Source organism: Mus caroli, unplaced genomic scaffold, assembly GCF_978045245.1.
Source record: "Mus caroli unplaced genomic scaffold, Mus_caroli_1 scaffold_15, whole genome shotgun sequence".
Lineage (NCBI taxonomy): Eukaryota > Metazoa > Chordata > Mammalia > Rodentia > Muridae > Mus > Mus caroli.
Window position 1 is genome coordinate 26,383,881 of NW_028227270.1, and position 25,569 is coordinate 26,409,449.

General features: G+C 42.6%; 1 protein-coding gene across 1 annotated transcript in view; it reads right to left on the bottom strand.

Moving 5' to 3' along the window:
- The window catches only part of Wdr41 (WD repeat domain 41), a 47,036-nt gene extending 26,741 nt beyond the window's left edge, over positions 1–20,295 (bottom strand). The window contains exons 1-3 of the mRNA XM_021180292.3: positions 20,049–20,295; positions 18,059–18,174; positions 289–337 (exon numbers count right to left, since the gene is read on the bottom strand). Coding sequence (XP_021035951.1) covers positions 289–337; positions 18,059–18,174; positions 20,049–20,099 — 216 coding nt within the window. The 5' untranslated portion in view covers positions 20,100–20,295. The remainder of the gene's footprint in view (positions 1–288; positions 338–18,058; positions 18,175–20,048) is intronic.
- Between the last annotated feature and the right edge of the window lie 5,274 nt (positions 20,296–25,569).

The window sequence follows — 25,569 nt, forward strand, 5'->3', positions numbered from 1 at the left end:
GCTGCTCTTGCAGAGGACCCATGTTAGGAGACTCACTCTTCCCATAACTCCATTCCTAGGGCCCAGACCTCTTTTAGTCTCTACAGGCATACACATGCACACACTTAAAATATTAAGAAATACTAGTCCCTGTTGTAAACGAATATCTCTAACCAACCTTCCCAGCATATTAACCAATCCCACATGATAATAATAAGCCAGCATACTGAGTACCACACAGTAGTAGTGTGTGAGTTTTCAAACACAGTGCCATGTTTTCATTGTAGTCCACATTTAATTGGTACTTACCTGGGCATTCCACACAACTATAATTCCATCATCGCCAGCAGATGCAAACCTGGTTTGAGAAAAGAGACCATGAAGAAAAAAATCACTAGTGACATTTAACTGGTGAGATTTTTTTAATGTAATATTATAATAAAATTGTTTGGGAAAATACATATTAATATTTGATGTCTTATGTAACATTATGAATTATCAAGGCTACATTAATATATTAACTATAATGTATAATTAAAAATTAACATGAATTTTGAGATCCATGTTCATATTACTATATTTATATCAGCTTCAATATGCTGATCAAATATTAATAAGTTGATATTACTATTTATAGCAACTAGCAATCAGTTGAATTATTCCCTCTGCGTCAGGCTCAGTGCTAACATTTTTGTTTTTTGGGTTTTTTTTTTTTTTTTTTAGGTTGCAATATGGCATTTTCAAACAAAATTTGTTTCTGTTGATCATCCTCACCCCTCCACCCACCCCCAGCAGCCTTTCTGCTTTCCTGCTCCGTGTGTTCTGCCCCCACCCCCCCCACTTCTTTTCTCCATTGTGTTCCCTTTCCAGCTTCATAGCCCACACTAATGCTCACAGCCCCACGTTAAAGACTTGGATCCGCACGCATGAAAGAGAACACACAGCACTTGCTATAACATTTTCCAGATCCACCCATTTTCCTGGAAATTTTACAACTCCATTTTTTTTTAACAGCTGAATCAAATTTCACTGTGTGATACAGTAGTTGATGAGTTTAGGACAGTAGATTCTGCACCCAGCAGTTGTTTTCCATTTCTCAGCCTCTCAGGTGTGCCAGAGGGAAAGAACATAGCTGGGGTGTAATTTGGCCAGGCTATGGAACAGGAAGATTGGGCAAGAATTGAGCTCCAGGGGAAAGATAACCGCAGTGGAGTGTGGGTTGGCGAGAGTGCACGCACACACACACACACACACACACACACACACACACACACACACACACACACACCAGCTAGCCACGGAAATTTTGGAGTGCAGAGTGGTCTCGGAGTTCTGGAGAGGCATAGACAGCGCTTGTGGGAGAGGCTTTGGCTAGGAAAAGCATGCAGTCTTGGTCCCAGGCTTCGTACCAAGCTAGGACCAGACAGAGATCGATAGCCAGTGCCTAGCCAGCAATAGTGTGGATTGTTTTTTTTTTGTTTTTGTTTTAATAATGTCACACTACAGACTTCATGGAGAGAAACACATAAAAAAACTTCTGGTGGTGTTGTAGAGTCTTCTTGTCACTTCTGCAGATTTGGGCACTGGCTGCTGCTTGTGGCTTTCGTGGAGTCAGAACAATTGGCAGAGCCTTGCGGTTTCTTCTGGATGACCTGCTGTTGCTGATTCCTGAATGGTGTTTGCCAGAGGATCGAGCTGCTGCTGCTGATTCGACTAAACTGAACAGCTGATATCCTAACAATGCAGATTGGATTTGCTCCAAAGAAATATTTCTAAATAGGCCCACATCTTCCTTTGCTCTATTAACCTTTCCTTCCCACCAAATCTAGTGGATGGTGGACTAGAAGAGATGCTAATTCATTTAAGAACCTTTTGAAAAATCTAAACCTACCCTTGACCATCTGAAGTTTTTTTGTGTGTGCTGGGGATCTGAACTGTGGTCCTTAGGCTTGTGTGACAGGCACTTTACTAACTGAGACATGTTCCCAGCCCCAGGAACACTTTTAAAAATACTCACTGGCCACTTGGATTTCATGCTTGAGAATTATCTATTTATTTCATTAGCCCGGACAGCAGTCTGGGGATGGATTGCAGCACTTTACACATTCTAGGTATTATTGGCCTTCCAAAGCACATCTGCAAAGACTTTTCTTCCCTTCTGTAGCCTATCTGTTCACTTTGCCATGAGGAACTTGTTAGTTCTGTGTATTCCCACCGCTTGGCTGTCTGGGAGCTGTCCCGTGCATTTGGAGCCATAACCACAGAGTTCAAACACGCCTGCATCTTAATGGATTCCATTTTCCCGTAACAATCTTACTACTTCAGCTCTCCAATTAAAGGCTGATATATGTTTTTAAATATTTCTTTGTGCAGAATGAGAGACAGGGATGTGACATTACCTTACCATGGGCTGACTCTCAGTCTTGTCAGAACAACTTGTTGAACAGGCTGTCTGTCCCTTACCCTCTGTAGACACTTTGGCCAAATATTAGGTGGTTATACCTACATCCGTTTATTTGGGGTTCTCCATTCTGTTCCATTGGTTTACATGTCTGGTTTTATGCTCCTAGAATGCTGTCTGTGCCACCATGGCTGTCATATAATTTGAGGCCAATGTATTGTGAAATCTCATTAGTGATATTTTCACTTACACCAGCAAATATTACAACAAATGTTGATAAGATGTCTTGTAAGTTCCATGCTGGGTATTAAGGGTCCAAAGACAAAGCACTTACAGGATTACAAAAAAACAAACAAAACAAAAACCCTGCTAAAATGTCAAAGAGCAGATACAGAGATGACCTTCAGTCTCCCACGGGTTAAAACTCTGTGAACACTGGATCTAGGTCAAATGCAATGAAACCAAGCTGGTAGGAAGGAACAGTCTAGGGATATAATTGAATTTTACTATCTTCTCTGCATTTTTAACTCTGTTTTTAGAGTCTCCTGTGCTCATCTTGGCTTTCTTCATACATACTGGGTAAGGTTGTAGATTCTTGGCAGTGGTTCCATTGAAGATATTGGAAATGCAGAGACAAAGAACAGTTTGTCTCAGGCCACGAAAAGGAAGCCGCAGTAAACACCTCTAGACCTGATGCCTCCTCACCCTCATCCCTCTGAATCTAGGAATACATTCTACATTATAGAGTAAAGCATTCTATACTTTAAGTCCTATCAAGAAAATCATTTTCAAGATATTTTTCATCATAGTAGAAAATGATTATTTTTTCATATATATTTTTTATCATATAACAAAATCAAGCAAGCACTATTTGTAAGCAGGCACCCAATAGTGCTGTACAACAACCAAGCTGTAAGCTGTCGACTTGTTGTTAATCATGAAGCACACCACTCTGTAATGAACACTAGTAACCCAGAATTACATCTATGTATGTTCTCTTTATACTACTATTGTTGTCTTTATACTACTATTCCCATATAGTTGAATCTGCCTTTTTTTAATAAGATGAAAAAGAAAGCCAGCTGTGAACTATGCATCTCTGCTCACAGTTAACAACCATTAATAAATGATGTCCACTAATAGTTCTATCATTTTTCAGTCTGTGCTGCTTCCCTCCAAGATCAGCAGTGGATTCCTTACAGTCTCCGTTCAGTCAGCACAGTGGGTCATAAGAGATCATCATTAAGAGAGGAGTCAAGGACTAAGACTGAGATGGAGATGACTGTCCAATCGGAAGATCTCTGCCAGTAGCTCTCTCCTACATGAGACACAGATTCTCCTGTCTCCTGAGCCCTTCCTCAAGGCTCCATGCTGACTAAACACCCAGGTTTAATCAGCTTCAGCCTCCTGCTGTCTTCATAGGCTTAGGGAATCCCACAGTCGGTTCTCACGTCAAACCCTCATCAGATCTCCCGCATGATCAAATATAGTCAGGCAGACTCTAAGACTCCTAACTTAATGAGCTAGAAGTACACAACAGTTCATGTCAACCCCATCTACACTGTTTATGTTCATTTCAAAATGTGAGCAATTTGCACACTCTGGTGAGTAATGGAAAGTGGGCATCCCAAGCCCACATATACTAGCAGAACTAACAGAGCTCAGTAGTTTAGAAATTAGCCTATCAAGCCATGAGGGAAACGTAGAGGGGCTGGGTGTGATCAAATCACACTGTATACATGTATAAAACTTTCAAAGGACAAATTTTTCCAAAGAACAAATTTTAAAAAAAACTTTTTAAAACTTCATTTTTCTATGTTTAATGACGTGTTCCCCAAACCCAAGTACTCAACACCACTACCCTGAGTATCAACGGTCATTGCTGGAAGCGAGTCCTTAGCAGCTTGGTTTGGGGCCTATTGATTTCCTTGTATTTATACAGAGAGCGCAGTGAGGGCGGGACTCAAAACCTTAAGTTTTCTTTGGTATAAAACATCAATTTCTATTGATTCTCCAAAACCTTATAATTGCTTTTCTCCCGGTCAGAAAGCCTGCAGGTTTAAAATGCTTCTTTTTTCTTCTAACCTTGATTTTTAACTTCTCATTATTGTTTTATCGAGTTTGAATCTCACAAAGAGAAATGAGTTCACCACGAGAGACGACTGAATGGCTGGGAGCTTAGAAATGAGATGAGAAGCACTTCGCCCCCAACTGGAATGTAATCAGTAGCAAACAAAGTTAACTCTAAACAATGCTCAGCACTAATGCATGAAGTCATGGTCGGTTCTTACTGCTCAGAGGCCAACTGCTCGCTTTGTTGATCACTCTGTCTCAATATATATATATTGAATTCATATATATTTATTTTATGGCTAATTTACTTATTTATTGGCCATCTCAGTATTTACTGTCACTGCTCTAAAGTGGAAACAAAACTTTAAAAAAGCACACCAATTCCTTTCCTACACACTAGCACCTCTCCTAAGGTAGCTAGCACAGGATAGGTCATCTGTGGGCTACAACTATCTATTCACCTATAGAAGTCACTAAAACATTAGTTATATTATCACAGCTTACCCAAAACTAAGTCCTAGTTGGTTAAGCATATACTTTATCTCTAAACTGGAAGTGTAACTTCAACCCCAAATTTTGAAATACTTAAAAAACATTTTATAACATTTTATATGAACTACAGTGTATGTTCATAGAACCCAAAGACGTAAGCCTCGGTATACGGTATGGAGAGAACGGCTTCTCTACTAAACACCACAGTAAGTTTTTACTGAGAGAACACACTGGACTTAGAAAAACACCGAGGCAGGTAATGGATGGGTCTCATCGTGAGATCTCAGGTCAGGCATCCAGAGACTTACTGTACCTCAGAAATCACCATCAGGTATGAGCACTGTTAGTTCTGTACCGCTAAGGGCAGATGCTGCCAATTATACCTGAAGGGAATCAACTGTGCCATGTGTCCAGCTTTCAGATGTTAAGATGAAAAACTATTGCGCTCCTTGGAATCAGTAAAATACAGTGCTGTGGTGGTTTGAATGAGAATGCCCAGAGGCTCAGAGGCTCACATTTGAAGGCTCGTTGCCCAGCTGGTGGGACCGTTTGGAACGCTGAAAAGGTGTGGCCTTGTTGGAGGAGGTGTGTCACTGCTGGCAGGCTTAGAGGTTTCAAAAGCCCACACCACTTAGCTCTCTCTGTCTCAAGCCTCCAGATCAAGGTGTAAGCTCAATGTCTGCGTCCCGGTTGCCATGCTCTCTGCCATGATGGTTAGGAACTCTAACCCTCTGAAATTGTAATTCCTCAATAAAGTCTTCCTCCCATACATTGACTTAATCATGGTGTCTTATCACAGTAATAAAAATGTAACTAAGACAAGTACTATATTTAATAATCTTTTACTTATTTTATTTTATTTTATGTGCATTGTGTTTTGTCTGCATTCATGTCTGAGTGAAGGTATCAGATCCCCTGGTACTGGAGTTACAGACAGTTGTGAACTTCTATGTGGGTGCTGGGAACTGAGCCCAGGTCCTCTGGAAGAAAAGCCAGTGCTCTTAACCACTGGACTATCTCTCCAGCCCCGTATCTATCAATCTTTATCAAACAATACTTCCTACTCTGACAGATCTCTGGTAGCACTAGAGATGTGCTTGTTATATCTTTCTATTATTACTTAATAGATCAAGGACGCAGAAATTCATTAATTTATACAGGACTTGAAGAACACATAGAATATACAATGTAGCAACAGCAAGATATATTGTCATCTCAAGTTTTTGAGAAATATTCCCCCAAGAAAGACTGTGTTACAAATTGTCTTAGGGTTTCTTTGCTGTGAAGAGACACCATAACCAAATCAATTCCTATAAAGGCAAGCATTTCGTTTGGACTTGGCTTACAGTGTCAGAGGTTTAGTCCATTAGGGTCATGGTGGGAAGTATTGCAGTGTCCAGGCAAACATGGCACTGGAGAAGCTGAGCATTCTCTATCTTCATCCAACGGCAGCAGGAGACTGTGTTCCACACTGGGTAGAGCTTGAGAATTGGAGACCTCAAAGCATACCCCACACTTCCTCCAACAAGGCCACACCTACTCTAACAAGACCATACCTACCACCTAATAGTACCACTTCCCATGGGCCAAGCATTCACACACACACACACACACACACACACACACACACACACGAGTCTATGGGGGCCAATCTTATTCAAACCATCACAACTGATACAAGTCATTATCAAAATGATAGCTAGAAAATGTCCCAAAATATTTAAAATTTTCAAAACAATTCTAAATTATACAAATTGGTAGAATTTGTGAAGGCTTTTCTCCAAGTAGAAATGAGTGTGCAATGTCCTTGTGGTGACCTTGATTTTCTCTTCCTTCTAGAGTTCATAGGTTCTTAAGCTTTACTTTGCCTTGCCTCTTTCAGCTCTAAGACACTGTTCTATCAGCCTCTACTGGTCTAGAGGACAGAACTGGGAAAGCATAAATGCCTCAAATTTATTGCTCAACCCAGTTTCGGGGAGGGGGGGCTATTTTTAAAGCCTTCTATAGCTTTCACATGTTTTTCATTCATGTATGATGTCATCCAATGTATGATGACCCCTGCCTCCACTCCCTCCTCCCCTCCCCCTCCCTTCCCCCTCCCCCTCTCCCTGGCTTCAATATCTGCAGACGCAGCTAAATTCCTTGGCACCTCACGCTATTAACTGACTTTGTTCCCTTAGCTACTCCTATGAGAACCAGTTAGTCTAGAATTCCAGTGCATTTGATAGATTGTCAAATCCCTGAAACTGTGGAGATTCCCCTAAACATGCAGACCCCTGGCCAAGAGTTGTTCTCGGCTGTGTCTCTCTCTCAGCGAAGTGAAGATCAAGGAAAACACTAGATCCACAAGCATCGCAGTCTGTAAGTAAACCAAGCTCAGCATCCTGCTTGTCCCTCAAGTCCTTCTTATACTCCCTCCCTCCACGGGTCTTGCCTCAGCATGTGCGTCTGTCTCAGCTGACATCACTCTGCCAATCAGCCTAATTCTTTTTTTTTTTTATGGTGCATTTCTCTTCATGGAGTCCTGACAAATGGAGCTTAACTACGCAGTGTAAGGCAGTCCAAGACATTCAAGTTGTTAGCAAAGAATCCTTCATCATGTGTCCTTTCACGTGCAGAACATCCTCTCTCCTGTATCCTTCCTGAATCTGCCTTGGTCTTTCACCTGTGTTCACTTCAGGAAAAACACTCCTTCATGTGTTTGCCCCAGCAAAACACCGTCCAACACAACTGACTTTCCAAAGAACCCTTAAGTTTCCACTTCAATATACTTGTTACATAGGCAAACATTTAAGTGCTGTAGAGCTCTGTGTATTATAATCTTTAATGCTAATAATGCAACCTTAATTTTATTGTAGCATTACTAATGTATCACTATATGGCCACAATAAAAACATGTTTCTAACTAAAACGAGATTCCTACTACACAAAAATAGTTCCTCTTATTTCTCACACATTCTCATCTAGTTTTTACATATACCTGTGAGGTTTATGTAATTTAAAACCAAATTTCTTTGTGTGCTTTGGCTTTACTTGTTTTGAATTATTTCCTTTATCTTTTGAGATTATATCACTTCCCAGTTCTTTTTCCTTCCTCCAAACCCTCCCAAATATAGCTCCTTGCGGTCTTTCAAATTCATAGCCTCTTTTTTCATTGATTATTGTTTTACGTGTGTGCATGTGCATGTATATATGCATGTATAATGTATATATTAATTTATATTCCTAAATATGTAAGTATGACTTGCTCAGTCTGTGTAATATCCTGTAGGGATGTCTCCATGGTTGACCACTTGGTACTGGATAACCAATTGGTGTGCTCTTCCCTGAGGAACTCTACCACACTCTCTCTCTCTCTCTCTCTCTCTCTCTCTCTCTCTCTCTCTCTCTCTGCATTCCTTATTTGCCTTCAAACCAAGTTTACAAAAGTACTCTTTGAGTCAGGCATGGTGGCACATCTCTGTACCTCAGAAGTGTAAGCAAAAGGTTGACAAGTTTGAAGTCAACTCTGTTTGAGTTCAAAGCTAGCCTGAGCTACATATCGAGACTATCTCAAAACAAAACAAGGGCTGGGAATGTGCCTCAGTGGTAGAATGCTTGCTTAGAACTTAGAAGGCCCAAGTTCAGTATTCTCAGGACCACTAAAACAATTTTTAAATAGTCTTTGAGATGGCATAGTTAAATGACTAATGAAAATTGCCCATAAGGAAAAACAAGTTTACCGGAGTGAGGCAGAGGCAGCTTAATAAGGAACTGTAGCAGACCTAGAATGCTCCACCTTCTCCTATGCTAATTTAAAAAGTAAATTTGTTATCAGGGAGCAGGCCTGTGTAGTCTGTGTATACACACCTTATTCTGAAACCAGGGATCAGCAGGAAATTGTTCCTGTCCTTCAGGAGCTCATAGTGCAACGCTAGTCACTCCACCACAGGATCTAGCCTGAGACCCACGAGAAGTGTCAGTGTCAAGGGAGGAAAAGACTCCCTCTAACACTTTGACCATCTCAGAAAACATACTTATTCTTGCCAACTGCATGCTAAACGTACAGCAGAGCTCTACAAAGACTGAACAAAATAAAGTGGTTCACAAATAAGGTCTGTGTCCACTACCTAAATGTCCATTTGATATTCATTGCTCATGGGACACCATTTCAAGTAAGCCAAGTCCTACAAATCAAAGGACATAGCCAAAAGGGGAATCCCTAAGCCTAAGGGTGAATCTTCCCATTTTCAGCATCTGTATAACTGTAAGGGGGTGGGAAGACCAAGATCACAGTTGTAGAAATATAGAAACCAGTTGTTGGCTAAAGCTCTTTCTAAAGTATGGGAAATAGAAGGAAGCTGAATACATGCATCTACAACACCTAGGAAACAAAGCTAAAAATCGCATAAGTCTTATTTCCAAGTGGTTTGCGTATGCTAGAACTACTTGAGGGGCTCACATAGACAGGCACCTGTAGGAGATTCAGACAGGAACGTCAGCACACTTCCAAGGAGCAGAGGATGGACACTCAGACAGGAATGTCAGCACACTTCCAAGGAGCAGAGGATGGACACTCAGACAGGAACGTCAGCACACTTCCAAGGACCAGAGGGAGGACACTCAGACAGGAACGTCAGCACACTTCCAAGGAGCAGAGGATGGACACTCAGACAGGAACGTCAGCACACTTCCAAGGACCAGAGGGAGGACACTCAGACAGGAACGTCAGCACACTTCCAAGGAGCAGAGGATGGACACTCAGACAGGAACGTCAGCACACTTCCAAGGACCAGAGGGAGGACACTCAGACAGGAACGTCAGCACACTTCCAAGGACCAGAGGGAGGACACTCAGACAGGAACGTCAGCACACTTCCAAGGAGCAGAGGATGGACAATCAGACAGGAATGTCAGCACACTTCCAAGGAGCAGAGGGAGGATGCCACTGATATTTCACTAGCTTTACCTGAACATAGACTACGTTTTCCTTGATTATGGAAAATAAATTCTATGGGCTAGAAAAATAGCTTAATGGTAAAGCACTTGTCTCACATGTGCAAGGCCCTGAGTTTGAGCCCTAGAGCACACACACACACACACACACACACACACACACACACACACCACATATGCACATACACAAGCATATACATACAACCCACATGTATACAAAAATGTTGATGATTCTGGAACAAAAATACCTTTTCTATTGGCATTTTTATTTCTTCTGTATCAAATATAGCTCTGATACTTTCTATTATGGCAAATTTAAATGCATAAAAAGGAGAGGAAGCCATGTAATAAGAACGCCATGTATACCTCTCCTGTGTAGTAACTGTCAGTGCCAATACTTTCATCTGTACTTTCATGCTGCAAGGAGGTTGCAGCCTGTTCTAAAACAAATCAGAGCCAGTGTGGTGTTCCATTAGAACATTGCAGGGCACAGGCTGCTGCTGCTCCAGCGTGGGATGCTCCACGTGGGGCAGCATGGGACAATGTGGGGTGTTGTGGGGTGCCGTGGGGCAATGTGGGGTGACTTGGGGTGATATAGGTAGTGTGAAAGAATACTATCCACTGTCAGTTTTGTGCAGCAACCTGGTTCTCACCCCAAGGCCAAGGCTGAGCCTCCCGGAAGAGCAACTAGGCGATGTGAGGGAGAAGGTTGTGGGAAGCAGGCTTCTGTCTAAGAAAACCAAGGAAGCTCCTGCCTTCATGGTTTCACCTTGGCTTGAATTTCTTAAGGCATATGTTAAATGCTCAATTTACAAGATAACCTGTCTCATCACAAATGTTTCAGAAGCTGATCTGCAGTCACTCTGTTGCTCTCAGGATTCTAAGAGCAGCACCTTAACCAATCGTCTGCAGTCATCTTTCCTTCTGAGCACTGAGTAGGGCAGAACTGGTGAGAGCAACTGCTAAGCTCAGGGCATACTGTTTAATTCACTGCACATGATTCTTACCCCACAAATGTGCTTTATAGATAGTGAAAAACTGACATCATTGCTACTTTGCTCTCAACGTGGTGCTGCGCTATAGAAATCGTTCCTCATTCCCTACTGGCACGATAGCAACTAGAATCAGAATTCCCTCGATGAATTGCAGGTTCACTGACTACTTAAATGCAGGATGTCTGCTTTCTTCCTTTGTCCTTGAAGCCAACCGGACCGACAGTTCACTACATAGTAAGAACACTAGACCCAATCGTTTGTCCAACTGAATAGACTGACTTTCCAAAAAAAAAAAAAATTGAAAGCCAGCCTTCACTGTGTGACATCTCTCTGAAGCGGGAAACAAACTTTGTTTTAATCTTTGCACCCCTGCCAAGAAAATAAATAGGAGCAGCACCCCCACCACAACACTTCAGTGCCTGACACCCCTAAAGGTGCCCCTATATCATGCCTAAGGGGTGCTTCCTCCTAACGTTTGCACGGACACAGTCCTCTGGCTGACTGTCTCCAAGTGTTTTAAGTCTATTATTAGAAGCAGGACCACGTATGACAACTGTTGCACAGACTTCTAAAGTTTCTCCTATTCGTTACATTTGTTCTTCATGTTTTCCCTACAATAAGTCTTCCATCACGCAGTGTTCTTAAGAGTCTGCATTTTGCTGGCTACCTTCCTGTTATCATTTAACATGAACCTCTATCTCATATGTTCAGTAGACCGACAGACATCTCTAAATCTAAAGATGTCACAAGATTCCAGTTGGACTTTTTACTAAGATTCCCCTCAGAGACAATCTGTATACTCCATCATGAAATATGACTGAAAACTATATATGTTTTCAAAACCAAGGAAGTCCTTTTGTACACGATGTGACAACCATCAATAATCATTAGATAAAGTATTTCTTTTGAGGGGGCTCATAGTATATAATCCCCAAGTATACATAACATAACTATTTGTAGCAGAAGGTAATTGAAAGAAAAAAAAAAAAAAAGGCAAGAAAGATACAAGCGTCTACCCATGCCCATCCCTCTAGAGCCAGCACAGGCCATCCCTGAGGAGGGTTAAAACTTACCACTGGGGACGAGCTGGCATTGGAAACCCCATGCATGCAGAGTCCACTTACTACCTCTACCCAGCCATTACTTCCCCCACGGCGTCTTGTTGCAGGAAATAATAAAAAATGCAATTCATGCTATACTGGCAGGCCCCGTTGGGCTGGCCAGCCAGGCACTGGTGGGCATGGCCAGCCTCTTCTCATCTCATGGAGACTCTGACTCAGAGCTCCAAAATCTCTCCACCCTGCTCGCTAAGTTCCCACAGGCGGGTCGCTACCACGCCAACCCCATGCTTCAAAATCCCCACAGCCTTTTGGGGTGCACTTCTTGCAAACCCATGCTTTGCCGCCATACCATTCTCTCTAGAACCCAGCCGAGCTGCTGTGTGAAGGGAAGCACCACACACACTTAGTTCAGAATCAAGGGTAACTCAATCGCTGGGTGCAACAACTAACATGCACATTATAAGCCACACTAAGTTAAATCCTCCAAAAGGATCCAATAGGATCTGCCACTTGAACCAGGGTCTCCACTATCTACATCTTCGCCTCTTGTCCTGTCCCAAAGCCCGTATCTCTCTCCGGCCCCTTCTCTTCCTCTCTCTGACCTCCTCGCCCAGTGATTGATTTCTTTATTCATGAGAATATGAAGTCACATGAAGTCCTCAGCATGTGATTCACTACTGGTCCCAGGCAGCCCCTAAAACAAACAAATAACACCAGGGCCATCCACAACACTTCCCCCTTTCTGTCCAATTGAAAGACTCTTTTATCTCAGATATTAGTTGAGCACAATTATTACCAATTTGAAATTGATAAAGTATAAGACAGACCTAACACCCAGTCCATCATTTTTGTCAATAAACCAGAACGCTGTCATCTATCCTAACTTAAAAGACTTATAAATCCATATGTTATGAGCTGATTTAGCTTACATACTACCTGAAAACTATCTTCTCAACTATGTTCTCACAACGCTAAATAGCCTGGGTTGGCTATGAGACTGTAAGTCGTCTTTCAACCCCGTAGGAAATCCAAGAATGACCAACATTATCTACACAAGAAACCCCAAGCCCATTGCTCTGCTTTGCAGCGCTACACACCGATGTTCTCTCCTTACGATGCTCGATAAGCCCAAGCTTTCAGCACTGTTCAGTTACTTCATGAAGAACTTGATGTTCTCTCACTAAGATGCTGCATTAGGGGTGCTGGGGAAATGGCTGAGCAGTTAAAAACACTGACTGCTCTTACAGAGGACCAAGGTTCGATGCCCAGCACTTACCCACACAGTGGTTCACAACTGTCATAATTCAATTCCAGGGGATCTGATGGCCTCTTCTGGCCTCTGTGGTGTCCAGCATGCAAGTAGTGCATAGACATACATGCCAGCCATATATAGAAAATAAAAATGAACCTGAGGTTCTCTCACGCCCACCACACCACACACGATGCTCTAGTAGCATGTGTTTCAAGAGTTTCAATCCATGTCCTATGTTTATTCTCCTCTGAGAGCACAACGCACACGATACAGGTCTGTTTCTCTTGTTTATCAGCTTAACCTGTGACAGGTACAGAAAAAGCTGTCTTCCCATCCCCTACACATCAGAGGTTAGAAAATCGTGATATCCCAAGTGTCCTATTCCTCCTAGCTTGAACTCTTATCACAAAGGGTTTCCCCTCAGATTATTAGGTACTGAGCCCTAAGACAGTTTAAATAAGAAAAGTAATATAGGTCTTGATTTTGATCCTTTATAAATTTTCGAAACTATGTTACTTGGTTCCTTAGCATTGTGCAAAGGGAAGCAGTGAGTTCCTTTTAAGGTCATTATGAACACGTGGATTTAGACGTGTGTGCGATGCTGCAGCTCACAGCAGCTACTTCCTTCTCCACACTCACACTGTTAGTTGGGCTTGTGAACTCTAGTTTAAAGATATGGAGGCAATCATTTTCAAATAAGTAAGAGGTTTTTAGCTGAGGAGGAGTGATTTTTACCTAGAAATTATACAACTTTATTGTTAAAATGTAGAATTTAAAACTGAAATGTGATTATAACAATTCTGTATTTATCCCCGGGATTAATGATGCTACTGCACCAAGCAGCTATGGCTATCCTGGTCCTGTCCCTTCTGAAAACTTACATTTAGCTAATTGAGCAAGTAGCCACACTTCTCAAGTACAGTCAGAAGACAAACTACAGCAAGGAAAGGAAAGGGAGGGGTGGGAAGACACACACCAGTGACATCGCCATGCCTTGAGTCACTTAGCTCAAAGAACGTCCCAGAACAACAAAAGCAAATTTACAAGTCACTTGGGAATCTTGGGCTAGAACAAGGTTGGTTTTGTTTTATTGGCATTAGACTGATTTTAGCAAAATCTATTACAGTAAGTCAGAATGCCAGACTGGAAGATATAAGCTTTAAAACCTCACTACAAAGTCTGTTAATAATTCTTTGGCTACTGAAACTTGTGTTGAAAGGGGTTCTGCTTACAGCTTTTTCCAGGTATAGCTTCTTGAAAACCTGCAAAGGCCACGTGAACGTGCATATGCAATTTACGAATCAAGCTGCGTAACATACACTATTAGAGGTAGATCAGGTCCAAAAAATAACCTCCCAGACTTCAAGAGGGGACAGGCTGCCCAGCTCTGAGGAACGTGTTGTCTAACTCTTTCCAGCTGTGGACTTCAGGCCCATTTTAAACTCAAATTCAAACTAGTTCTAAGTTTCCGGGTACCAAGCAAGATGTTAGATAGAATTAGGGGCCTGCTCTGCATGGATGGCTCTCAGCAAAAGACCATCAAGGGACAGGATACAAATCCTGGCTGCTTCCGTCTGGAGAATGTTTCCAACAGGCAATCCTTATTCCAGAACTGCCTGTGGTGCTGGCAGAAAGAAAACAGGTCTCACCAGCATCCAGCTCACCTGTTCTATCTTGCTTTGTCCTTTATTCTCACTAATGATGTGCACACTTAACACTATTGTAGTGTTTCTACGGGAACCCTAGAATGAAGACAGTTTGCCTCTTTAATTTTACTGTGTTATCTATGTTTTTCAGGACAAATTTAAAATTATTTTTCTGAGACAGGGTGTTATCCCAGAGACTAGAGCTCAGTACATAGTCCGGGCTGGCTTCAAACTTGTGATGCAGCTGCCTCGACCTCTCTACTGCTAGAATTATAGGCACATACCACTTTCCTTGGCTCTCTGAAGCCATTTTGGGGGTTGATCCTTATACTCTGAACATAGTAAATGAGAAGGCATATTCTTAGTTTAAAAATTCCTTCTTAAAGGCAGAGCATGCCTTTCATTCTCAGGAACTGTCAAACAATAGTGTCTTTAAAAATCAGTTTCCCCAGCCCCCTGGAAGCAGCTTTCTCTGCGGTCTGGTGCTTCATGGGTCATCGGATCCTTTTCCAGTCATGATCACCATCCTATATAACCTTGTCTGTTTCCTGGAGGAGCAAGGGCTGGTCAATGATCAGCAGAGCCGGCTAGTCTGCGATGGTGCTATGGACGTGGTTTAGTTTAATGTGTCAAGGCTGGAGCAGTGAATGAGACTGGAGCCCAGCCCATGTTCTGGAAGACTCTTGCTGAGGCTTAGCCTTCTTCACTGATCTCCCAATCGATCTGACCCTACCTTCATGTTCAAAAAGGACCAAGGAGGAGGAGAAAAGGCAGTCGTCTGTTAGGTTATATACAGGATTTATTTGGTATCTTCAAAAACCAATCGAGAAAATTTTCCACTCACTGATTTTAGTTGAGCCACCAAGAAAACAAGAAAATCCTTCTGCAAAATTTTCAATCAGATGATATTATCTAAAGACGTGAAGCGTGAAACCTAGATTACAATAGCTGACCAACCAGAATGCAATGCCTACAAAAACTACAAATAAATAAATAAAAAGTATAACATACAAAGTTTGCTTTAAAATGGGGTAGGTATTTTCTGGAATTTAAGAATGCATTAATAGTGTGCTAAGATAACAAGGATAATTCTATTAAAAATGAAAACATCCCATCAGTGTGGGCAAACATTATGTATTGCCTTCTGAAAACGCCTTCTGAGGAATGGGCACATAGCCCAACAGGCACGATGTTTGTCTGGAATGCTCAAACCCTGGGTTCACTCCCAGTTCCAGGGAGAGAGGGCATCAACTTTAACAGCAAATCTCTGAGATCTGATTGTCTTCCAAATATTATAACTAACAGGTCTTCCATATATCTGTTAAATCTTTATTTTGGGGAATGACTTTGTTACAGAATTAAATTCAGTTAAAGAACATAGAAATTCAATATTCTGCAGGTCTGTGCCTGAGCTTTCTTTTTAACTACACGGACATCTTGATACAATGATGACTTGACTAGAAAGAATTCAAAGTCATTTGTGAGGTTCTATCACTACTATATGCTAATGAGAAATGTCAGGCTTCTTGTCAACCATAGGCACTGAAATTCACTGTGGCACACAGCAAGTACAGCCATAAATCACCCGTCCTCCTACAGTCACCACTTATAGTTGTGCACACATGGACAGGGGCCCCGTGGGTCTCTGTCACCTCTTACTCCATTTGATCAGTGGGACAGCAGCAAACATGACACAAGCAGAGACATCCAAGTGTCATGCTCTGGGATTTGTCCCATGGTATCACAACTTCACATCATGGTGAGAGCACTGTGGGGGTGGGAGGAAAGGGGCCACCTCACCTCACCCAGGCTGCCACCCTGCCCCCAATCTCCCCTCACCCAGACCACCATGCTGTCCTCAATCTCCCCTTACCCAGACCACCACCCTGCCCCCAATCTCACCTCACCCAGCAACATACTAGGATTAAATATGACACATGAAACCTTCAGTTACCTAGAATACCTACCTTTGCAGAAATGCTACGTCCCACTGAAACGGTCATTTAAAAAGATAAATATTAAACTTTTAAGGATTTAGTGAGAACAAATGTTAACCAAAGGCCTGAAGCTTATAAGGGTTACACGTGCATCCTGTGACTTGGTTGTCTTCCAGCACAATGAGAAAACAGTGTAATCTGGCTAGTAACAAGTGGAGACACGGTGTGTAAGTATTTTATTGGTCTTGGTCCTAAGTTCCTAGAAGAAAGGGTACCTCTGAAGCCCTGACATTTCCTTAGTAACAGCAGTGTTTGAAGTGAGGGGGATGCTGTGAAGAACTCTGTTTATCTTGGAAATATGTCCTAGCTTCACGTGGGTCAGAAATAAACTATACATAATAAACAAGAACACCCCAGCCAACAGATGTCAAGAGCAGGAAACTTAAAGGTCATCACAGCTGTAGTCACTCATGAGCTCGAAAGAAAAAATGCAGCACAGTCAAGCGAGGAACTGGCAGGGACTGCAGAGCCAACTCGGGGCTACGGGGCTACGTAACAACCACCTGCCAACACAGGCCCCGTGTTAAGTCACTGCTAAGTACTGCGAGTAATGCATAATAAAATAGTAAGAACAGAGCCCCCCACTCAGGGCCTTTGAGGTCAGATTAGGAAGTCACACCATCAGTGCTGTGACAGCAGCTAATCCGTCTAGGGATAAGCTAACTGCTAGGCCCCCAGGCCTCAGCACCTTTGTCTCTGCTCACACGCATGCTAGCCAGGTACCAGAGAATAACATGTAAGCTTTAAAGAGGCACATCAATGACAGAAATTCAGATTAAAGCCTTACTTTACTTTCTACATAAAACAGCATATTCTAGCGGGTATCTGATATTAAATTAAACACCATACATATTTGATTCTCGGATTTGACAGCTACAACTCAATCTTAAAGTCATTTGCTTCTTCTAAGGTAGTGAGAATATTTCTAAAACCTCATGACAATTTTTTCCAAAACATCAAAAAAAAAAAAAAAAAAGCAAACAAATGTAATTGTCAAGACAACCAGACTCTGACAAGGTGACATGGATTTCAAAGGATTTAAACATGTTACCATCAGGGTTCAAAGTCCACTCCAACTTAATATTAAATGCTACAACTTTCAATTGGTTATGTTTCAGGATTCTGAAAGTTTTTACAAAAGATAATTTAAGTTTGAAGTTGTTTTAAACATAAAATGCTCTAAATCGCCTTTGTCAGCATTGACCACTCGACAGAGTAAGCCCCTTACCTGAAGTCATCGAGCCTCACCAGGAAGCGGACAATGTCACGATGAGCCTCCAGTACCAGCAGTTCAGTATAGGGGTTCTGACCTTGGCCCTCTCCTAGTGTCTGCAAAGCAGCTTTCTTGTAATGAAAAAAAAAAACCCACAAAACATAAGCATGAAATGATTTTAACTGCACAGTATCCATGCAAGAACAAAAGATTTTAGAAGCCACAAGATACTATGTTCTACTGCTAATACATACCAGTTCTACATGGAAGTATTTCTCTTATCAAAACCTTTAGTGTTTTCAAACCACAATAAACTTGTAAAGAGTAAACTTTATTTTGTTGAGTCTCAATAAACCCGACTTTAAAACTACTGGGCCAATCAACTCAACTGTTTTAGGAGTGTTTCTCAATCAAAGCTTGTTAGGACCAAGGAGCTAGCTCAGCAGGTAAAGGCACTTGTGACCTGAGTTCCGTCCCGGGGGCCCTCATGATGGAAGGAAAGGAACTGACCCTACAAGCTATCATGTACATTCTCTCTCACACACATTCACATACTCTCTCACACATACAGGCATACTTACACACATGCAAACACAATGCTTTCAGACAGACATATGCAAACACACAGATGCATACACTCAAACATGCAACATGTGCACTCCCACACATAAACACACACACACACACATGCTTTGTTAGAAACAAAGCTGCAGACTAAATGAATCAAATACAGACAAGCGCAGGCCACTGCAAGCACTCAGATGTCTGCTTTAACGATTAAATGTAGTAGTGAAAGCAGACTCATGTGTCCGCTGGGTGACAAGACTGGGGGTCAGGTCCTGCATGCAGAGTCCTCCAGAAGGCAGCACAGCAGCCTGCGCTAACGACACACACCGAGTAACTTAACTCTACAGGGGAAGTCTCAATTGGCCCCCTTTCTGGAGGCAAACTCAGTACAATTTCACCATAAGAAGCTTTGTTCTTAACCAAGGCTTCTTAAGTCTGACAAGCGAGTTTGGACTACGTTAAGTTTCTGTTCCTGAGACCTCTCCTGGGTGTTAGGATGGTCAGCAGCAACCTTCTTCTCCACACAGTGCCCCCTCACACCTACCCATGGCCAACAGTAGACACTGTACTATCCTCTGGGGACAAGATTACCCCAGGACTGAGACTCACTTAGACTGGAAGGCTGACTGTAATTCATAAGTAATGTTCTCTCATTCATTAGGGAAAATCACCAGTTCTTATAGTGTACATACTCAAGACAGTTACACAATTGAAGTACTTTTGTGTGGAAAAGAAAACATAAGATCCAGCATGCTATCCCATGGTGATGGTTTTGTATTTATCTGGTCTCCTTTCTAGCTGGCACTCAATTATGGAGACTGCTTCCCACAAGTGAGAGTTTATCAGGTATGACAGAACTGAATAAAATTGTGTATTAACTAAATAAGCAAATAGTCAAATATATGTTACGTGTCCATTCAATAATCCACAATTCTTCCATAACCCTAAGGAGTTCAAATTATATGAAATAAGTGATTAAAAAAAAATCACGTGTCAATGTCAAAGCTATGAGGAACTTAAAACTGCCAAGTTTGCAATAATCCAAACTGTAAAATGCTTCCTATGAGGAAGGAAGTGTAACACAAATTGTTGTGTGGCACATGAAATAAATTTCAGATTTCAACATTTTTAAGGTGACAAAATTATTTTTTCAATGTGACGATGAGACCATACACGTACTAAATAAACAGAAATCATTTTCTCACTTAGCTTCTCGGAAAGCAACTAGTTAAATCTACGTTCCTTAAGCAAATGCGAGTCCTGGCTGAGAAGACTTATCGGTTCAAATAAATCAAGAGTGGCAGTCACTCCTGCTGCTTTGTAGTTAAGTCCCAGTTTCTTAGCAGAGGCAAGGTGGCCCTGAGCAGCCGCTTCCGGCGCTCGCCGCAGGCCCCGCCCCCGGCCCGCCCAGGCCCCGCCCCCGACCCGCGCGCAGTACCTCGGCTAGGCCCTGCGGCTCGCGGCCTCCTCCGATCAGCCAGCGCAGCATCGGGCCGGGGCGTCCGCGGCCCACGGAGCGAGGGCCGCCGCGGCGCAGATGCTGAGGCTGCGGCCGAGTGAGCCTGGGGCGAGGCAGCGGGAAAACAGAAGTCTCGGTCGGGAGCCCGCACTGAAGGCCGCGGCGGCGGAGGCGGAGGTTCCGCGTCCCCAGCGAGCACGCGCGTGGGCGCCGCGCGGTTGGCGCAAGAGCTCAGGTCGCTCGGGCGCCCCCTGGTGGTCGTGCGCTGCGGCCATGTCGCCGCAGGACCAGCGCCTGTCTAAATCCTGTGTTAAACACACTAGCGAGTCTCCTGGTTTCCCAAGAGCCAGATGGAGAGGGTGTGCCTGCAGTAGACTTGTGCTCCTGGACGAATCTAGTGGCGCTCTTGTACACCAATCAGCCAACATTGTGTGCCACAGCATAAGGACTGTACCAAACCTGAACGCCTCCCTTTTTACAGACCAAGAAACTGAAGCGCTTAAAGATTAAGTAATGTGTCTAAAGATAAAAGCCAGCAGGTGGCCATGATGGAATTAAGACCTGCTCGGTAAACTTCAAAACCGGTTCTTACGCATTGCCTAGACTGTCTTCCAAAGCAGGAAGTATAAAGCAAAGGAATCCATTCCCTGGCTGTGTTGCAGTGCTGCTGAACCACGGAGCGACATTTCTAGCTCCAAACATTCTATGTCAGCCTCTGAATTTTCTTAATAGTTAGACGACTGGTTATACAACCTGGCTTCGTATCAAAAATTACCTGGACACTTTTGAAAATGTAGACTAGGAAAAGCAATCTCTAGTTGGCACACAGAAATCAAAGTTTGGGGTACGTTCATTGGAGTAGCAAGGCCTGAGAATTACTGTTCTAATATTGTAAATTACAAATGTATTTGTAAAAGTTCTCACGAGTACTTGTATATATATTTATTAGGCTCAAAGGAGGCTACTTGCAGGGATGTCCCATCCAGTGAATCAATATATACGATATGGACATACCAAGTAAGATGCAATAAAGAATCACAAGAAGTACTGCCTTCTAGGGACAAAGCAGAAAGGCTTGGGCAAAAATGAGACTGGGCTACGTGTTCCACTCAGAGATACTTGATGTGTGTGTGTTCAAGTTGTCAGGACTCTGGGAGCTGATGTGACCATTCCTATTCATTCTGAGTACACTGTGCAAGAGAACTCTGTTGCTTTCTGCATCTCTGTGACCCAAAGAAACAATCTAATGGGAGGGAAAGGCTGTTGAGCTCATGGTTTCAAAGGTGTCAGTCCATCACGGTGGGGAGGGGGGGGCACAGTAGAGCACAGCAGCTTCAGCAAAGCAGGCCAGGAAGCAACACTCAGCTGCCTCTCTCCTGTTCCCCATCATCCAACACAGGTCCCAGCCCACGGATGGTGATACACCCAGAGGGAAGGCAGATTTCCCTCCGCAGTTAATTCTCTCTAGAAACATTCTCAAAGATATGCCTAGAAGTATACCTGTCTCTCTTATGTCATTGTAAATCCAGTCAAGATGACAATTAGGATTGGCCATCATATACTATGCGCATCAAGGGAAGGTTGTATACCCAACAACCCAGTGCAATGAAAAGGACAGAAGAGAGCATAGCCCCCGGGGGAAAAAGAAGTCTTGCATTCAGTAAAAGGAAGCCCCAAACATCAGCGTTTCAGTTCTAGGAGTACCTTCAAACGAGGCAGCATGGTTGTCTAGACAGCTGAAGAAGTATCCTGATGTTGCAGTTTCTCCAAGGGCCTGTCCACTTCCATATTAATCAAATCTCAGGACATTCTGCCTGCCCTCGAGAACATTGTAGAGGATGAATGCTCCCTCCTTCATGAGGAAGGAACTCTATAAAAGATTTGCTCCGTGATGTCTGGGAAGTCAGAGGAGTAGGACTCACCAGGAACTCACCCCTCTACCTAGGGAACAATTATGACAGCGGAGACATTCGGAAGGCGCTATTAGGAATTCCACAGTCTGTTTAAAGCTCTTGTCTTCCAGGAGAAAAGTGGCCCCAGCAGAGGCCAGCCACTGAGGCTTCCGTGGAAGCAGCAGCAGTATCTTTCTCTATTTCCCATTCTTCCCACTGAAGAGGCAGATATTTAGGGACTAGGATATATCAAGGCAGCCATACACATGAGGGAATTTAGGGAAAATTTACCACATATCCCCAAGGAAAGTACAGACTCAGAAAAGACCCAAGAAAGCCTTAAGCTTTTCCCTCAGGTTAGTCCCAGGAATAGAGACAAACTTCAGCAGTGATTTCCAAATGAGTTAACATAATATTCAGATGCCCAGTTTCAACCAAAACTAAAACTCAGAAGCATATAAAGAAACAGGAAGGTACGGACTGTTACAGGAACAAATCTGGCTGAGTAGACAGCTCTGCCAGGAAAGGGTTTGCTCTGCAAGCATAAGGACTTGAGACTTTGGTGTGATCCCCAGAACCCATGTTGGGGGTCAGGGGAAGCCAAGTGCAGTGGCATGTATTGGGATCCCTGTATCTGGGGAGCCAAAGGCAGGCCAATGCCGGGGACTCCCTGACTCTGCCTATGTTGCAAGTTCCAAGTATGTAAGAGACCATGGCAAAAGCAAGCAAGCAAGCAAACAAGACAACCAAAAAAAAAAAAAAAAAAAAAAAAAGGTCAAGGTAGAACAATACCTGAGGTTGTATTTATACACGCATGTGCACACATGTACACATCAGAAACACATACACCAGTGACACGTGATAGAATGAGAGAACACTAGAATGCTCCTGTGGGGCAGACAGGTGCTTCCTGTGGCACTTAGGAACACAGCTGAAAATGTTAAGAAGAAATCAAAGGAAATTCTGGAGCAGAAAAATAAATGGAAAGAAATCACTGCAAGAATTCAAGAGTGGAGTTGAGCAGACTGAGCATAAACTAGTAGGAGCTAGGATTGATTAAACTGATTTGATGTAAAGAATGAAGAAAAGGAAAGAGAGTTCATAGAACGTAAGGGACCGGGAGATCAACAAGCAAACCAGCATAAGAATGCTAGAATCACCAAAGGAAAGGAGAAAGGGGAGCAGGCAGGATATCTGAGCAATAGCGGCTTCACAGAAACAGCAATTTTGATGTTACTCAGATGTGTATAGGGCCACATTGTTGGTCTCACACTGATAAAATTAACTTGAAGCAGCGAGGGTGCATTTGGCTCTTGGTGTCAGAGTGTTCCCTGCCTGGCTGCATGCACACATCACTTTGGGCCTGAGGTGAGGCTGAGTCTCACGGCAGAGACCTGGTTAAGGAGCAACTCCTCATGACTGCTGGAAAGAGGAGGAGGAAGGAAGGGGGCAGGGATGAGATCTGTCTTGTCAGGGCATGTCTCAGTTCCTCCAAGTAGGCACCACCCTCCTAAAGAGTTTGTTGCTGTCCTTCATTGCCCTATCTTGAGAGGCTAGACATTGGTTAACTTAACCACGGAGCTAAACCTTTTCCTTTGTCAATTTATGCAGCCAACCAGCACCATTTAAGAATTCTGCAAATTCTCCCAAGTTTATACGCAGGGGTCACTAAATTCCTTCTTCTCACAATAGGTAGATCAGGGTCATCAAATGCACTTGCTTGGGTAGTTTGACAAAATTTCACACCATGGGTCACCCAAGCTTCTAGAAGAGGCTTCAGTAACTGTAGGTGCTGGCAAGTTGCTCTAGAACCACTTCTGGTACCAAAATCTGTATTAGTCAGGGTCTGCTAGAGAAACAGAACTGATAGAAATATGTATATATGTGTATATATATATTTGTATATGTATATATATGTGTATATATATATATATATATATATATGATTTATTAGCGTGGCTTGCAGGTTACGGTCAGACTATTCCAACAATACATCAATAGCTGTCTCCCTGTGGAAAGCAGACAAAGAGCAAGTGCTTCCTTCTCCCATGTCTTTTAAGGTTTTTCTTTTCCTTTTTTTTTTTTTTTTCTTTTAGGTTTTTTTTTTTTAAAGACAGAGTTACTCAGTGTAGCACTGGCTATCCTGGAACTCACTCCATAGACCAGACTGGCCTCGAACTCAGACATCCACTTTCCTCTGCCTCCTGAGTGCTGGGATTAAAGGTGTGTGCCACCACTGCCTCCTTCCATGTCTTTTATATACAGGCTGCCCCCAAAAGGTGTAACCCAGATTTAAGGTGGTTCCTCCCATTTCAAAAGATCTGGCTATGGGATGGGTCTTCTCACTGAAATGATGATTCAGTCAAGAAAAATCCCTCCCAGGGGTGCCCAGTCCCTTGTTTAATTCCACATGTGTTCAAGCTGACAACCAGGAATAGCCATCACAATGGCATTGCCAAGTCTTGCCCCAGTTACTAAACAAAAAGAAATCAGACGTATTCAATTGGAAAGGGGAGAGGCCATCTCTGGGCTCATATAGCATAGGATTCAACACAATCTGCAAGAACTTACAAATGCAACAAAGTTGCAGGGTCCAAGATTGACACAAAAAATCGCTGCGCTGCTATAAATTAGCAACTAACAGCCTTACCAGGACATCAAAGAAGCAACTCTGTTTACAACAGCACACTCGGGAATACATAGTTAATTTAGCCCAGGATGTAAAACACTGGGCACTGAATACTACAAAACACTGCTGAACTTGATGATATTCAAATTCATACTTGCCAATTATAAGAAGTCTCAAGTAACCAAAGAAATCTTGAAAGAAAAAAATCATAAGACTCAAACAATTCAAAATTGACAAAGAACCCGAATAGACATGTTATGTCCTCCATGACAAGCACATGAAAAGAAACTACACATTAGTCTTCCAAGAAACATAAATCAAAGCAGTGGAATGCCGCTCGCACATACAGGGTGACGACACTTGAAAAACAGGAAAGTGCCAACTGCTGGAGATATGTGGAGAAACTGGGTCCTTACACATTTCTGGCAAAAAAAAAAAATGCAAAACAGAGAAGTAAAATAAAAGTAGTTTGGCAATTCTTCAAGAAGTTAAATACACAACTGGCATAGGCTCCAGCAGTCTGCAAGCAGGCAGGAAACCGGATCAGGTACTTGTGCATCAGGGTTAATAACAAAGTCATTCACAGCAACCAAATGGTGGGACCCACAGCCCATCAAAGATGAGTGAGTTAATACAATGTGATATACATTTAAGTGAGTATATATTTTGCCCAAAAAATGAGTGAAATTTTTATTTATGCTACAATGTAGACTTTGAAAATAATATGCTACCTAAAATATGCCAGTCCTATAACAAATACTGTTTGACTCTACATGAAATAGTGGAAGCTAACTTGTGGGGACAGAAAAAAAGAATAGTGGTTATGAAGGGCTAGGATAAGGGGAGGGAGTTCTTACTTAAGGACTACACAGTGTATGTATTAATGATTTAAAAAAAAAACTGTGTATAGATGGTTTTAATGGCTACACAACACTGGATATTTAATACCATCCAACTATATGCCTGTAAGGGAATTAAT